The 15595-nt window shown below is 43.1% G+C and overlaps 1 protein-coding gene across 1 annotated transcript; it reads right to left on the bottom strand.

Moving 5' to 3' along the window:
* Positions 1–4152: 4152 nt before the first annotated feature.
* LOC307142559 (GTPase IMAP family member 8-like) lies at positions 4153–14718 on the bottom strand (the record flags this gene model as incomplete). Its single annotated transcript, XM_079843528.1, has 3 exons — positions 4153–4207; positions 4969–5506; positions 14073–14718. Coding segments are annotated over 3 exons (1239 nt in total), but the record flags the coding sequence as incomplete, so codon positions are not given.
* Positions 14719–15595: the final 877 nt, after the last annotated feature.

Consider the following 15595-nt stretch of genomic DNA (forward strand, 5'->3'; position numbering starts at 1 on the left):
GAGAGATCTCACACACAGCATGTAAATGCGCTCGGCTCGGCCTCGGGCATTCATAACGGAGCGGTGCAGAGCAAAGTGAGTGTTTCAACTCTTCAATGAATCCCTATGAAAGTTTAGCTTCCATATGCGATCAGAACACGCGCCAGATTGGACACGTGCTGAGAATGACAGCCGTGCTTACCTCAGCTCTTACTTCCCTCTCGTGATGAATGATCTGACTCCTGCTGTGTTTGTCCTGTGCCTTTCATTCGGCTCACTCACACTTTATTGAAAAGACACGTTCAGTTTTTAATTGTAGAGTTTATTCTCTAACTGAACAAAATTATTGTATTATTATGAAGATCAAAACGGCGCTGGGGGCGGTGTAGGGAGTGGCCTCATAGGGCAGTGAAGCAAGTGCATTCTGGGAGATGTTGTCTTTCATCCACATGAGCCAAACATTTAATTTTTGTCTTTTCTCAGTCTAGAAGGCACCAAATTCAAAAATAATTTCACATTTCTACTACATAAATGACACAGTTTAAATACACATTCATCTTCCCAGCGCTGAAGTGCCCTTTTAAATGAATGGGAAAATTTCCACGAACTGCTTAAGTTCCCTTACTCAAACAGCAACATAACATACAATGCATACCAGACGTGGGCCAGATCTGGGCAGACACTATGTTGCTGTCTGGGAAGGACTGTTGTCGCACTTGAACCATGGATACGCAAACATTTTTTTTACTGGATTCGAGAGGTTTTTGGGTTGAAATTTAAAAAAGTAACAAATCCTTCCCTTGTGGGTCAATTTGACCCCCTTAGGAATGAATAGAAGGTGAGGAATGCTTCTCCCCCAAAATGCTCAAAATTAAAACTAAAAATGCTCAAACTTTGCCAAAAAAAAATATTTTATAATGTCCACATGTGTATCTGAATGCATTCTGAAGAGAAACTGACTTTACGACCCATAAAGAGTTATAGGCCATCAAGAGTCATGAAATATGTTCAATGTTATATTATTTTATTTCCACAAGAGATCAGCAGAGACACCAAAATTGACCTGGTTATGCATGTATTGGAGAGTTATTTTATATTTAAGTTGAAAGAATGTGATCAATGTACTTAAATTATATTACTTATTGATACAATATAGTAATAAAAAATGTATAAAAAAAATAGAAAAAAATATTATAAAAATGAAATCATATAAACATTCTGGACAAAAAAAGCCCATAATGTTAGGGCTTCGGGTCATTTTGACCCTCGAGGGAAGGATTTGTTACAGGATGTGAGGAGAGGATGAGGGTTAACTTACAACAATGACAAACCGTGGTTCTCTGCAAAACTCAGACAGCTTCGTTAACAAAGGAGATCAGAGTGGTTAAGAGGAACTCCTCTGAAAAGCTGAAAAAACTATTTTCAGCCAGTGACCCTGCATCAGTGTGGAAAGGCTTGAAAGACATCACCAATTACAAGACACCGTCCCCCAGCACTGTGTCGAATGAACAACTGGCCGATGATTTGAATGAGTTCGTTTATATTTATCTCACACCCCACACCTGTTCTGATCTTCTCTCCACACATCCATCATCCTGCATTTTGGGTCTGTGAAGAGGATGTGTGGCCAGCGCTGCCAGATTGGGCGGTTTTGAATTTGATTATGCAGCTAAAAATGGGTTTGACAAAAACGGCTGGACAAAATTTGACCTGGTTTGGGGTCAGTTCAGCGGCTTTAAATAAACAAACAACCCTACATCCCCCCAGATTGTTAGAGGGGAAGGATGATGGGAGACCAGGGAGAGGTGAAATCCACAGTCTTTAATAAACTTAGACAATCGTCCTTAATGGCAAAAACAAAGTACAAACTGAGGGCAACAATCAGTGCCAGAAATGAAACTGCCGAATGGCAGGGAGAGGATAACGGAGGATAACGGAAGATCCCACAAGGACGAAGGCCAGGATCCCAGAGACTCCTACGACCGGTCAGGGAAGTCCTTTGCAGCAGTGAGGGTGAACAGCCACGAGCAACAGCCAGTAAGAGAAGGCAGGTACTCTGCAAACCGGCAAAGCTGGATGATATGTAGTAGCGAAGCAGTCAGCTTACAAACATTATACAGTCTGCAGACAGGACAGGACAGGACAGGACAGGACAGGACAGGACAGGACAGAGCGTAATACAAACGTATCTCAGGTGTAGAGAATTAATTATCCGACAACAAGACAAGAAAGTAAAGGGAATAAGAAGCTGAGGAAATCAAGGGAAAAGAGGGAACAGGTGGGAAATCGGAGCGGAAGGGGAAACAGCTGTAAGAGATAATGAGCAGTGAAGAGGATGAGTGAGCGTAATGTGTGAGTGAGTGCGTGAGTGACCACAAGAGGGAGACAGAGAGAAAGGGAAGAGAAGCCCAGGATCATAACACAGCTAATCTGCAACCAGTGTTGCCAAGTCTGCGGTTTTCCCGCGGGTTGAAGCGACCCCAATTATGTGATATTTAGCCCCAGGAATACGAATTTTAGCAGGCAACCATGCCAAAAAACACATATTTTACCCCCAAATGTGATTTTTACCGGGGAAGCCCCCCTGAAACGCGATTGGGCTTTTTTTGAGTAGCAATTGGGCGGGTTTTGTTGTGAAAACCTGGCAACCCTGTCTGCAACATGGACTCAAGCACTGGAACAAAATGGCGGCCACTGATGCCAGCCGGTCCTTTATTAGAACGGACCTACACAGTGCCCAAACAGCATCAAACCTCCGCTTTCCACACCTAGGTAACTTAAACTCAAAAGAAATATAAAACTCATAACTAGAAAGTGTGCACCCAAACTAGCCATGTACGGTAAAAGTGTAAATTAGAAATAAAGTGGAGAAAATGAACCAAATCTGTGTTTGTCTTTATTATAAAAATATATATAGGGTGATCTGCAACTAAATGTTTAATTATGAAATATACTAAAAGGACAAACAAAATAACATGTAAACAAACAAAAGAGATGTGTGTGTGCATGTCTGTTTATGTGGTTTAGTTACCGCCATGTTGTCGGCCATCACAATGACATTACTATATACGGGCCCAGCACAGAGTCGGCTGGTGTTGGTGTTAACGCTACTGACGAGAACGCACTTTTAGCCAATCAGCAATCAGCAGGCAGACGTGCTCATTCAGGACTGACGGGCTTTTAGCGTGATAACTTGAAGCTGTATATTCAAGTGATCGCTATACCAAAGTGGCATAAATATAGTAAGTTGTATCCCCAGTAAAGAGTGGGATAGTGACAACTCTCAAGACGTGGATTACACCTGTGGTGGGAGATGACTCGAATGCTCTTTATAAATAGGTTTATATACAAGATGTAAAATAAGTCTCTGATGTCCCCAGAGTGTGTTAAATTTCAGCTCAAATTACCCCACAGATCATGTTTTATAGCATGTTAATATTGGCAATTGTGTCACTTTAAATGCAAATGAGTTTCAGGAAGAGGGCGGAGCTTCAATATCTTGCGTTAGCAGCTCTGATTACCACACACACACAGAGAAACTGTTCAGCCTTTAATCAAACCGGAGTCGGACAATGATGGAGATACTCCAGAAGAAGAGACAACATGTAGAATGAGACAGGACCTTTCTGAAGGGATAGTTGATGAGTTTATGAGTTAACCATCTTCAGTCATTGATTAGCATATTCTGTCATGTTAATCCATAAAGCGCTGGTGTGGGGTAAGATGAGCCAGAGAATATCTGCTGATGAAGAGAGAACAGGGATAGTTTAGTGTAATTACGGTTATAACTGACGATGTCATCATGCTTTATGGCGTGCGATTGCGTTTGTGTTCGTTCTGTATCAATAAATGTGAGAGACGGACGACAGCTTGAGCTGACACTATGTTGCCGTCTGTGTAGGCATAGGAACTGTTTCTAAACACCACCACTGACCACTGGTCAATAAACATACAATTCAGAACACTATACTCTCATATTTATTTAGCACACCATATCTCTTATTTGCATTCCCTTACATTTGTATATATACATACACTGTCAGGAACGGTTGGGAGAAAAGGGAGCGAGGACTCAAATGCAGGAGGAATTAGATTTATTAAACAAATAAAACAAAACAAAATACCCACGAGGGGGAAAACAGAGCATCACACAAAATAAACCAGGGACATGAATCAAGGACGGGAACAAAGACAGGGAGCAGAAGGCAAACAACGATCCAGCACAGGACTGCAAACACAAGGAGATTATAAAGAAATAATTATCACTTGTCTATAGTAAATGCTTCTTAATGTAAAAACTTTGTGATATTTGGACTGGAAACAAGACAAAAAAACTTTTAAAAAAAAATAGAAAAGCATTGTTTTTGCAGTGTATTTTTTAAAACATTTTTATATATTTCTATTATCTGTGTTGTGTCATTCTTTGTCATTCTGATTCATTACACAGCAGAATCCATCACATAATTATGCACATTACACTCTAAAAAATGCTGGGTTAAAAATAACCCAAGTTGGGTTGAAATTGGACTAACCCAGCAATTGAGTTGTTTTAACCCAGCATTTGGGTTGTTTTAACCCAGCGGTTGGGTTAAATGTTTGCTTAAAACAACATTTTTTTAGAGAGTAATAATGTCAACAGCCCTTAGGTGGAAATGAGGAATTACACAGTTACATTAGTGATCTTGTTCATCCAGAAACATTGAGCATCACAACAATCATATACAACAATAGCTTACAAAAGTATATTAATCATTTTTGTTGGTTAGATTCCGAGCCATGACAAAATAAAAGAACATGAAACCTCCTGCAATCAGTAGTGATGGTATAAAGGCCGCCTCTGTTATTACCAGAGCAATGCCTCCAGCGACCATGGCTACTCCCGGTACCGATTCGGCAGCAATGCCACCTACCACACCTAACACTTTCTTAAAATTTTCCCACCTTCTCATATTTTTTAAAATGTTTTCAAACATCTCATTTGTGTAGTACCTCCAGCCATTTCCCTCTGCCATCTTCTCAATCTTCTCCAGCAGCTCTGTGACCTGGTTGGGCTCGTCTCTGTCACTGAGGTTGAATGAGATACATCTGTGACCACAGCTGTTGACCAGAGACTGTAGGAACGGTCTCACTCTGATGTACTGATCTAATGATCTACCCATCAGATGATCATAGTGAGTGAACAGAATAATGGTGTGATTTACAGATTCTTTTCCAAAGTTCTTCTGAATCCATTTCACTGGGTTTCTCTCTTCATCTGTGAATCCCAGTCTGATGACCAGCAGAACCACATGAGGACCAGGAGCAGACTTCACAACAAACTTCTTTATTTTTTTCTTCCTCTTCTCTTCTGGTGCATCAATCAGTCCTGAAGTGTCGATTAATTTCATGATCTTCCCCCCCACATATGCTTCTTGCTCACAGGCTTCAGTAGCAGAACTTCTCCCACCAGAACCCACAATGGTTTTAAGCACACTGCTCTTTCCCGATCCAGTTTTACCCAGCAGCACAATCCGAGGTTGCCCAGACCCTGTCAATCATAATTTCAAATAAAACAATTACAATCCAGATATTGAGTGTAACAGCCATATTTCAGATTTCAGAATGTATATTTACATTTTCTATTGTGTAAATTTGGTATAATACATTAGTCATTTCTTTGGTTTACATTTGTTCTTACTGCGCATGTCATATCTCCTTGGTGAAAAATTATGCTTATAGGCAAGTGTCCATGATAGCTTGTTTATGAAATTATGAAAATAAAAATGAAAGGTCATCGAGTTGCTTGAGTATTGATAGTTGGGAAAGGAATTCCAAATGCATGTGCGTCAATAACTTTTCACATGCACTACAAAAATTGTATTTGGAACAACAAAGACATCCTATACAAAATTAAATCTCTTTTTTTGATTACTGTTTTGAAAACAATATTATATTAGTTATTCAGCTTTTAAACAACAATGGAAATGTATTAACATATAGAGATTTCATAGATAGATATACATAGATTAACATATAGGGAATGTTTGAATAAACTACCGCTTAAACCTAAGGAATATGCTGTTGTAATGGATGCAATGCTTCTGAGAAATACATCACAAGAGAAAGATCTACATTTTACAGATAAAATTTACAGCGTAAAATATTTATTGTAAATATTTTACAAAATAGAGTCTCACATAACTACATTAGAAATATAATACACAATAAAATGAAATCATAAAATGAAACCTAATTTTAAAAATGTCACGCTTTATTGTTCTGTTTTGTTTAATTGCACAAGTAAAAAGGCAATTAGAGATTATACCATTGTAAGCAGATGATGTTGTATACCTTTTCTTTTGTCTATTATAATTTTGTTATGGTCCGCTGGTACTGTTTTATTATATACTATTTATTATATACTTATTATATACTATACTAGGTTTTATTCATATGAATGTGAGAAGCCTGTTTCCTAAGTTGGACTTGGTGCGTATCTGGGCAAAAAACACCAGTGCTGATGTTATAGTGATATCCGAAACATGGCTTAAAAAAACAGTTTCAGATAACGCCATAGACATTGATGGTTAGACCGTTTATAGGACTGATAGACCAAAAAGGGGAGGGGGGGGTAGCAATTTATGTTAAGGACAGTTTTGAAGTTACTGTGTTGCTCTCTGAGTCAGTAGTTAAAAAGTATGAACTATTAGCTTTAAATCTTATCGTGACCAAGACCTTACATCTTACTGTAGTTGGTTGCTACAGACCCCCATCAGCTAGTACTGATGCCATTTCCTCTCTGATGCACTCGGTGACATCTTTGAACTACAAGGAGCTTGTTCTCCTCGGTGATTTTAATGTGAACTGGCTACAGTCAGTATCTGATTGTTTCAAAGCAATTTGTGACTCTTTAAATCTCTTTCAGCTAGTCGAGACACCTACTAGACCCAACTCGAAGGATTACAAAAAGTCCACATTAATTGATCTTATTTTCAGTAATTTGCCTCATAAGTACTCTTTGGCCTCTGTATTTGCTAATGATGTTAGTGGTCACTGCGTCGTTGCTATAGTCAGAGATACCAAATTACCCAAGCACAAACCACGTATTATCACTAGACGATGTACACGGCACTTTAATGAACAAGCCTTTCTTTTTGATGTAGCACGCTATGATTGGGACAGGATTTTTCTTATTCCCGATGTTGAGTCTGCCTGGAATTACTTTTATAATGGATTCTTATCAATCATCAACAGGCATGCACCTTTTAAAAAATTCTGTGTTAAAGGTAGGGATAATCCCTGGTTTTCTGAAGCCCTTTCTGTCCAAATTCGTGAGCGGGATGTGGCTTGGGCAAAAGCTAGACAATCTGATGTTGGCTCCGATTGGATTCGTTTTAGGCAGCTCCGGAATAAATGCACAGTCGCTATTAGAAAAGCAAAGGCTGATTATTTTATTGAAAAAACCACTATTAACTCAAATAATCCCAAGAAATTCTGGCAGAATATAAAACTGATATCAGGTAGTAAAAACAAGTCTAGCTTTCCATCATGTATAAAAATGGATTCCACTAGCATATCAGATAAAGAACATATGCTCAATTGCTTTAATAAGCATTTTGTTGCCTCTGGGTTTCTATTTCAACCACTAAATCTTACAGGCTCTGATTCTGATTTTATTCTGACCACAGAAAAAGGAAGAGTTTAGATTTAAACAAATTAAGAGAACTGACGTTTATAAAGCACTTTGTCTGCTTGACATAAACAAATCTTCAGGTCCTGATTGTTTGGAGCCTTTGTATCTGAAACTAGCAGTAGATTATATTACATCTGCTTTAACTTATATTTTTAATCTTTCTTTAAATACTGGTGTTATTCCAGAAATCTGGAAATCAGCATTTATTGTTCCTTTATTAAAAGGGGGGGGTCCCACTATAATGAATAATTACAGACCAATCTCAAAGCTCTGCGTTTTATCAAAGATATTAGAAAGCCTCATTAGTGAACAGTTGACATGCTATTTGAATGCAAACAGGGTGTTGTCTATCAATCAATCTGGGTTTCGCAAAAAACATAGCACTACAACGGCTATTTTGAAAGTTTTAAATGATATTGTAGGGTCAATGGATAATGGTGAATTTTGTGCCTCGCTTTTTATTGATTTATCAAAGGCTTTCGATACAGTGGATCACGGAATCTTGCTGCACAGATTGAAGGTTGTTGGTTTATCAAGTCACGTTATTCCTTGGTTTAAAAATTATCTGAGTGGAAGAACCCAGTGTGTTCAAGCCGAAGGTAAAAAATCTGATTCATTGGAGATCTTCAAAGGTGTTCCCCAAGGATCAGTGCTGGGGCCCCTATTATTCACCATTTATATAAATAGCCTTGATTATGACATTCAGGATGCCAACTTTCATTTTTATGCCGATGATTCTGTCGTGTATAGCAGTGCTTCCTCTGGACAGCAAGCCATGTCTAAGCTTCAGTCAGCCTTTAATATTATTCAGTTAAGGCTTCACAGTTTAAAACTTGTTCTGAATACTGATAAAACCAAGTATATGTTATTTACCAAATCAAAAAAACTTGAAAATAATTCAGTATCTCTTCAGACCTTTCAAGGTACAGTGATTGAATTAGTAAAAGAGTACAAATATCTAGGCATCATAGTTGATGATGCCCTATCTTTTAGTTCTCATATCACTCAACTGAAGAATAAACTGAAAATCAAGCTTGGGTTTTATTTCAGGAACAAGTTTTGCTTCTCTTTTAATGTAAAAAAGAAATTAGTCTCTGCTACTTTCCTCCCTGTCCTTGATTATGGTGATGTTGTATATCAGTTTGCACCTTCTTATCTTCTTTCTTCCTTAGATGCCGTTTATCATGGTGCTCTAAGGTTTATATCAAATTGTAAATCTTCAACCCATCATTGCACCTTGTACCATAGAGTAGGTTGGCCTTCTCTGTCTACCAGAAGAAAAATGCACTGGTACTTAATTATTTACAAAGCCATCTTGGGGTTGTTGCCTTCTTATCTCTGTTGTTTTATGCAGCAGAAAATTATCAAGAATTATTCTCTTCGTTCGCAAAACTTTTATACTCTCTCTGTTCCTTTTACTCGAACTGAGTTAGGTAAGAAGTCTTTTATGTACGCAGCGCCGTTTGATTGGAATCTCCTCCAATCTAAATTAAAATTAGAAAATCTGCTGACTCTGGATCGTTTCAAATCAGTTATCCGGCAAATGGAAGTTGATCTAACATTATGCAACTGCTTTTAAGTGTTTTTTAATCTGTTTGTGTGATGTTTATTTGTGATGGAACTGTATGTATTGCTGCACATTTTGGCCAGGACACCAGAGAGCTTTTTCTGGTTAAATAAAGGTTAAATAAAATATATATATATATATATTTTACTTTAGTTATAGCTTTTTAATTTTTACTTTTGAATGAATATGCATTGTATTGTTCATTATATATATATTGATGCATATGCGATGAGTTAAGATGCACAGCAGGAGAACACAAAGCTTTGGTAAAGTGGTTTCTCAAGTGGTTATTAAGTATGGTATCTCAACAAACAAGTTGTTAAAAGGGTTATGATGTATGAAGACTGAATGAAATGTGATTCTTTGTTGACTTGAAAAATAAATCCTGTCAAAGGAAACTATGGACTGCTAGTGATGAATACAGGATCAGAAGATACGTGTCAACTTGTGGAATAACTGGGACAATCACATTCCGCACATTACTTAACAAAAACAAGAAACGTCTCGGTTACGTATGTAACCCTCGTTCCCTGAGGAGGGAACTGAGACGTACGTCAGTGACTGACGAATGGGGGTTTCACCTAGAAGCCAATTACCTTCAAGGTGTTTAACAGCGCCCAATGGCGTGCCAATGCCATGGGCATGCGGAATTTGCATGCATAACTCCGCCCCACCTCGTGGGTATATAAGGAAGTACGCTAGCAACATCGCATTATGTATCTGCTGCGGAGCCAAGATCTGAACTCCGCGTTCCAGTAGCACAGCTGATGTGGCTAAGGAACGTACGTCTCCGTTCTCTCCTCAGGGAACGAGGGTTACATACGTAACCGAGACGTTCCCTTTCGTTCAGTCACTACGACGTACGTTAGTGACTGACGAATGGGGGTTCCAGTATAACCGCGCCACTCAGCTGTCATCCAGTGCCCTGCGTAAGTGTGAGATCCCGCCACTTAAGGCCGTAGGACTCCCACTTATCACAGGATTACCAAGGTACACTGGGAAGCATATCCCAGTGAGGGAATGCCAATGATGCCTACCGTAGGGAGGACTTAGAGAGTACACATATGACCCGCTGTGGGCTGCATATGGGAAACTCTAGGGTACCAGCCGAAGGTGGATTTTTAACCCTAGGGGTGGCAGGGGCTTGCCAAGGGAAAGACACCTGCTCACTGAGGAGGCTTACGGTGGAAATACTCGTGTGGGGGTCGCCGGAGGGAACCATGCACACGTGACACCTGGCCGGATATGAGGGTCTGGGCTCGAAGGGGCAGACTGAACTGATGTCGGCGTAAGCAGTGCTGGAGGAGCTCAGGGCTCTCGGGGAGCTCACCTGAGGAGAATATCGCACGTATCCAGTCCGTGGAGTGGAGTGGCGAGCAAGCGAAGACACCAGAGCCTGGTCCATTACCGGCCCCTCGGGGGGGCGAGTACATAGTCGGACACTGGCTCCACTCGGAGATTGTAGAATCTGGCGAATGTGTTGGGTGTCGCCCAGCCTGCAGCTCTGCAGATGTCTGTTAGCGAGGCGCCATGCGCTAGAGCCCAAGAGGAGGCGACACTCCGAGTGCAGTGTGCCCTCACACCAAGGGGCATGGTCGACCTTGCTGCTGGTGAGCCAAAACAATGGTGTCCACTATCCAGTGTGACAACCTCTGCTTTGAGAGAGCTCTTCCCTTCCGCTCTCCACCATAAAAGACAACGAGCTGGTCTGAGGTCCTGAAACACTGCGTCATGTCTACGTAAGCGCGGAGAGCGCGTACTGGACAGAGCAATACCAAGGCTGGGTCTGCCTCCTCCAAAGGCAGCGCTTGCAGGTTCACTACCTGATCTCTGAAGGGAGTGGTAGGAACCTTGGGCACATATCCAGGCCGGGGTCTCAGGATCACGTGAGAGTTAGCCGGCCCGAATTCTAGGCACGCTTCGTCAACCGAAAATGCCTGCAGGTCCCCGACCCTCTTGACTGAGGCCAATGCGGTCAGCAGAGCCGTCTTCATCGACAGAAACTTAATATCGGCCGACCGCAAGGCTCAAAGGGAGAACTCTGCAGAGCACTTAGGACTACTGAGAGGTCCCAAGAGGGAACGAGAGGAGAGCGAGGAGGATTCAGTCTCCTCGCCCCCCTCAGGAACCTGATGATCAGGTCGTGCTGACTTACCTTTTTGTCTCCCAAGAGGTCGTGATGGGCAGATATTGCAGCCACATACACCTTCAGGGTGGAGGGAGACAGCCTTCGCTCCAGCCCCTCTTGGAGAAACTCAAGCACAGACCCGATCGGGCATTTCCAGGGGTCTTCTTGGCGGGAAGAGCACCAGGTGACGAAGAGGTTCCACTTCAACGCATAGGTGTCGTGTAGACTCTGCCCTAGCGGAAGTGATGGTGGCGGCCACCGTAGGTGGCAGGCCACTCAAACCTGCCGCGTCCCGTCCAGAAGCCACACGTGGAGCTTCCAGAGCGCTGGACGCGGGTGCCATAGAGTGCCCCGTCTCTGAGAGAGGAGGTCCGGTCTCAGAGGGATAGGCCAGGGAGGGGCTGTCGCAAGGAGTAGTAGTTCTGAGAACCAGGTCAGGCCGTGCCAATACGGGGCGACCAACATGACCTGCTTCTTGTCCTCCCTGATCTTGCACAGTACTCGTGCGAGAAGGCTCACTGGGGGAAACGCATATAAGCGTAGGCCCTGGGGCCAGCTGTGCGCCAGTGCATCCGTGCCGAGCGTGCCCTCGGTCAGGGAATAGTACAGGCTGCAGTGGGAAGAGTCGTGGGAGGCAAACAGATCTACCTGTGCGTCGGCGAACTGTTCCCAAATCAGCTGGACCGTCTGGGGATGGAGTCTCCATTCTCCCGGGAGAGGCTGAAACCGCGAGAGCTCGTCGGCTGCACGGTTCAGTTCTCCCGGGATGTGGACAGCACGAAGGGACCTCAGGTGCTTCTGACTCCATAAAACGAGATGGCGGGCGAGTTGAGACATACGGCGGGAGCGTAGACCGTCCTGGTGGTTGATGTACGCTACAGTGGCCGTGTTGTCTGTCCGGACAAGTACGTGTTGACCCCTCAGCAACGCTCGGAAGCGGTGCAGGGCGAACCGTACTGCCAGCAACTCGAGGCAATTGACATGCAGAAGGCGCTGGGGTCCTGTCCAGGAGCCCGCGGCTGCTTGTCCATTGCACATGGCACCCCAGCCCGTGGCGGCGGCATCTGTTGATACAACAACATGCCTGGAAACTCGTTCTAAGGACACGCCGGTCCGTAGAAAGCTGAGGTTCGACCACGGAGTGAGTGTCTGTAAGCAGGCCTGGGTTACTTGGACCCGGAGCGTGCCAGACTGCCATGCCCATCTCGGGACTCGATCGCGTAGCCAGTGCTGAAGCGGTCTCATATGTAGCAATCCGAGCGGCGTTACCGCGGCTGCAGATGCCATATGCCCCAGGAGCCTCTGAAAGTTTTTCAGTGGTACCGCACTCTTGCTCTCGCACACTTGACGGAGGCAAGTCAGCAGAGACTGCGCGCGCTCGCTCGCAATCAAGGGTGGAGAAGGCGGAGGAGACTGCAGACCGATCACGGGAAGACAACGGGGACTTCCAGGACCGGGCAATCTCCTCATGCAGCTCGGGAAAGAAAGGTATTGGGGGCGGGGACTGACGTGAGTCAGCGCGGGCCCCCAAAAACCAATCATCGATCCGCGAGCATTCGGGACAGGGTGGAGGGTTCCACTCTAGCCCTAGACTCGCGGCTGCCCGAGACAACATGGCTGTCAGCTCTGGGTCCGACTCGGGCAATGCTGGCGCGCCCGAAGGCGGCAGCACAGCCGAGTCATCATCCTCAGAGGACTCGAGCCCACCTTGTGATGCGGTGACCGACATCGCATCATCCTCTGGAGCGCCAAACGAAATGCGCGGGGGAGCCGGAGCCGGCCCCGCGATTTCAGCCTGGACACTCGCAGGTTGCGGAGGGGGGTGTGGCCCGAGGCATGAGCGTCGGGGCTTTGTTCCACACCGTAACCCTCAGGTCACCCTGACCACCAGCTGAAGTACCGACCACGGGGGGAACGGTAGATCGGGGTGTGGTTGAGGGGACTTTCACTTCATTACGAAGATCCTTAAGTCTCGACCGCAGCACCGCGATGGTCATGTTCCCGCAGTGGGAACATGACTCATCCACGAACGCTGCTTGAGCATGCTGAACGCCGAAGCATACCAAGCAGAGATTGTACCCATCAAAGGAAGTCAGCGACCGGCCACACCCAGAAGTACACGGGCGAGACATCCTGAAAAGGACGTGCCATGTGTAAGCTCTTTTAGAGAGGAAGCTTCGCAGAGAACGCCGAAGCGCCCAGGGACCACACACCAGCTGTCAGACGGACCACTGCGCAGATCAGCAGGCAGGCAGTATGCGATCACTGGAACGCGCCGTAGACACCAACGCCTCTGGAAAGCTGTTCGTCTCGAAGGCTGACAAAGACTCAGTTAGCAGGCTTGAAGGAGTGAAGAGGTTCTCTTGGCTCCAAAGCAGAAACATAATGCGATGTTGCTAGCGTACTTCCTTATATACCCACGAGGTGGGGCGGAGTTACGCATGCAAATTCCACATGCCCATGGCACTGGCACGCCATTGGGCGCTGCTAAACACCTCGAAGGTAATTGGCTTCTAGGCGAAACCCCCATTCGTCAGTCACTGACGTACGTCGGAGTGACTGAACGAAAGGGAACTATTGATTACAATTCACACGTAGACTAAATGTAATGTAATTAATAGAATATGAAGTGAAACAGACAGTGACTGATGCAGGACTATATACCATTTAATACATTGATCATAAATATGTTCTTTTGGTAAGGGTTATGTTTTAAACACACTTACAGAACTTGGCTCTGTCTAGTATCGTTCTCTGAGCGTCCTGGAACATCTCATTAGTGTAGTGCTTTCCTCCGTTCTTCTCCACCATCACATCAATCTTCCTCAGCAGTTCAGTGACCTGAGAGCGGTTCTTCATGTCTTCATTGTTGAATGAGTGAAATCTGCCTCCACAGTCACGAACAAGAGCCTGGAGATCATTACTTTCTCTGATATACACATCTAATGGTTTTCCCTTCAGATGATCAGTGTGAGTGAACAGAATGATGGTGTATCGAGCAGCTTCTTTACCAAAGGTCTCCTGAATCCATTTCACTGTGTTTTTCTCCTCTTCAGTGAATCTCATATCCAGTCTGATCACCATCAGAAACACATGAGGACCAGGAGCAGACACGTAGACACACTTCTCTATTTCCTCCTTCAGTTTCCGTTTGGACATTTCCGTGTCAAACAAGCCTGGATTGTCGACGACTGAGATGATTCTTTCTTCAGTCTGCACTTCTCCACTCTCACAGGTTTTAGTAATGGACACAAGTGAAGCATCCTGCCTAAAACTCTTTTGACCTAAGATGGTGTTTCCCGTCGCACTCTTTCCTGATCCAGTTTTACCCAGAAGAACAATCCTGACTTCAGATGAAGCTGATCCTGTGAATCAGATTATAACATCTGGTATTAAATCAAGTATTTAAAAATTCCCTTTCCCTGGGTCAAAATTATTATACTTTATAAAATTATACTTTTTTGTCCAGAAAGCTTGTATTATTTCATTTTTATAATATTTTTTTTTATTTGTTATTCTTTTTTTATTTAATTTACCTTTCAAATTACTAGATTTTATCAATAAAGTACATTCTTCACATTCTTTCAACTTAAATTTAAAAGAACTCAAAACATGAGTTCAGAACAAGATAAACCATTAAAAAAATATATGGAAGTACTGTCCGTGATGTCACCGGTAGGTTTCCGAAGAGCAGGAGCAAGTTCAAAGCTCAAACCGGTGCACAACGTTTTGCTATGGATTCCGGTTGAACGTCATGTTTCCTGGAAACGGTGTGCAATGGGTTTGAGATGCATTTTATCTCGTATGGTGGGTGTGTCAAATATGTCAGCCCAATCAGCAGCAACATGTATATAAAACACGCGGTATTAAAGAGACAGCTCACACAATGGGTCCAAGTAAAGTTGTGTCCGCTGCAGCTCAGTGTGTATACGCAACATTTGAAGATATTAGAAGACATGATTGTCGTAAGAGTTTTATAGTAATATATATATATATATATATATATATATATATATATATATATATATATATATATATAATCAACATGATGATGTGTTTATTTATATCTTTAGCTTCATTGCAAGGCAAGTTTATTTATATACCAAATTTCATATATGGTAATTAAGTGCTTCATATAAAGTGATAAAGAAAATACAAGCTATTAACCCTTAATCGTCCCTTGGGGTCCAGCTGACCCCATACATTTACATTTTGTTCACTTTTTTTGTCAAATTTTTTTTACTAAATC

This window comes from Gobio gobio (assembly GCF_949357685.1).
Source record: "Gobio gobio genome assembly, chromosome: 18".
NCBI lineage: Eukaryota > Metazoa > Chordata > Actinopteri > Cypriniformes > Gobionidae > Gobio > Gobio gobio.